General features: G+C 71.7%; 1 protein-coding gene across 1 annotated transcript in view; it reads right to left on the bottom strand.

Moving 5' to 3' along the window:
• TRHDE (thyrotropin releasing hormone degrading enzyme) overlaps positions 1 to 609 on the bottom strand; it is a gene marked incomplete at its 5' end in the record, with an annotated part of 416,585 nt that extends 415,976 nt beyond the window's left edge. The window contains one exon of the mRNA XM_019515785.1: positions 95 to 609. Coding sequence (XP_019371330.1) covers positions 95 to 609 — 515 coding nt within the window. The remainder of the gene's footprint in view (positions 1 to 94) is intronic.
• Between the last annotated feature and the right edge of the window lie 5 nt (positions 610 to 614).

Genomic DNA, 614 nt, shown 5'->3' with positions numbered 1-614 from the left:
GGGGGGGGGGGGGCTACCCCTGTGCTTTCCGGCGGGGAAACTTGGGCTGAAGTTTGCGGGCAGGGCGGGGGGTAAGCGGAGGAGGGGCAGGTACCTCCTCTCGCCGTGCAGCACGTAGGAGCTGCGGAAGAAGCCGAGCAGCTCGTTCTCGATGAGGGCGCTGTAGACGATCTTGAGGTTGTAGGTGCGGCGCGCCTCCAGGCTGCGGTTGAGGACCACCACGAAGACCTGTGTGGGCGGGTGCAGGAAGAAGCCGGCCACGCGCAGGCCGCCCGCCAGCCGGTCCTCGGCCACGCGGACGGCCTGCACGTGCAGGCGCTGGGCGTGCAGCACGATGTAGCGGCTGGCGTTGAGGCACTCCAGGTGCACGTTCACCTCCCCGCAGAAGGTGAAGTTGTCCAGGAAGGCGCTCAGCATGAGGTTGTAGTGCAACGGCCGCACGTGCCGGGGCAGGCGCGCCTGGGTCCAGGGCGGCTGCAGGCGCCGCCGCTGCCACTCCTCCTCCTGCTCCTGCTCCTGCTCCTCGTCCTGCTCCTGCCGCTCCTCCGGCGCCTCCTGCTCCTGGCGGCGGCCGGGGGGCTCCCCCGCGGCGTGGTGGCGCCGGGCCGGGCCGG

This window comes from Gavialis gangeticus, unplaced genomic scaffold (genome assembly GCF_001723915.1).
Source record: "Gavialis gangeticus isolate Ggan-Ray unplaced genomic scaffold, GavGan_comp1, whole genome shotgun sequence".
NCBI lineage: Eukaryota > Metazoa > Chordata > Crocodylia > Gavialidae > Gavialis > Gavialis gangeticus.
Note: the sequence above shows the minus strand (reverse complement) of the source record. Positions and strands in the feature narration are given on the sequence as shown.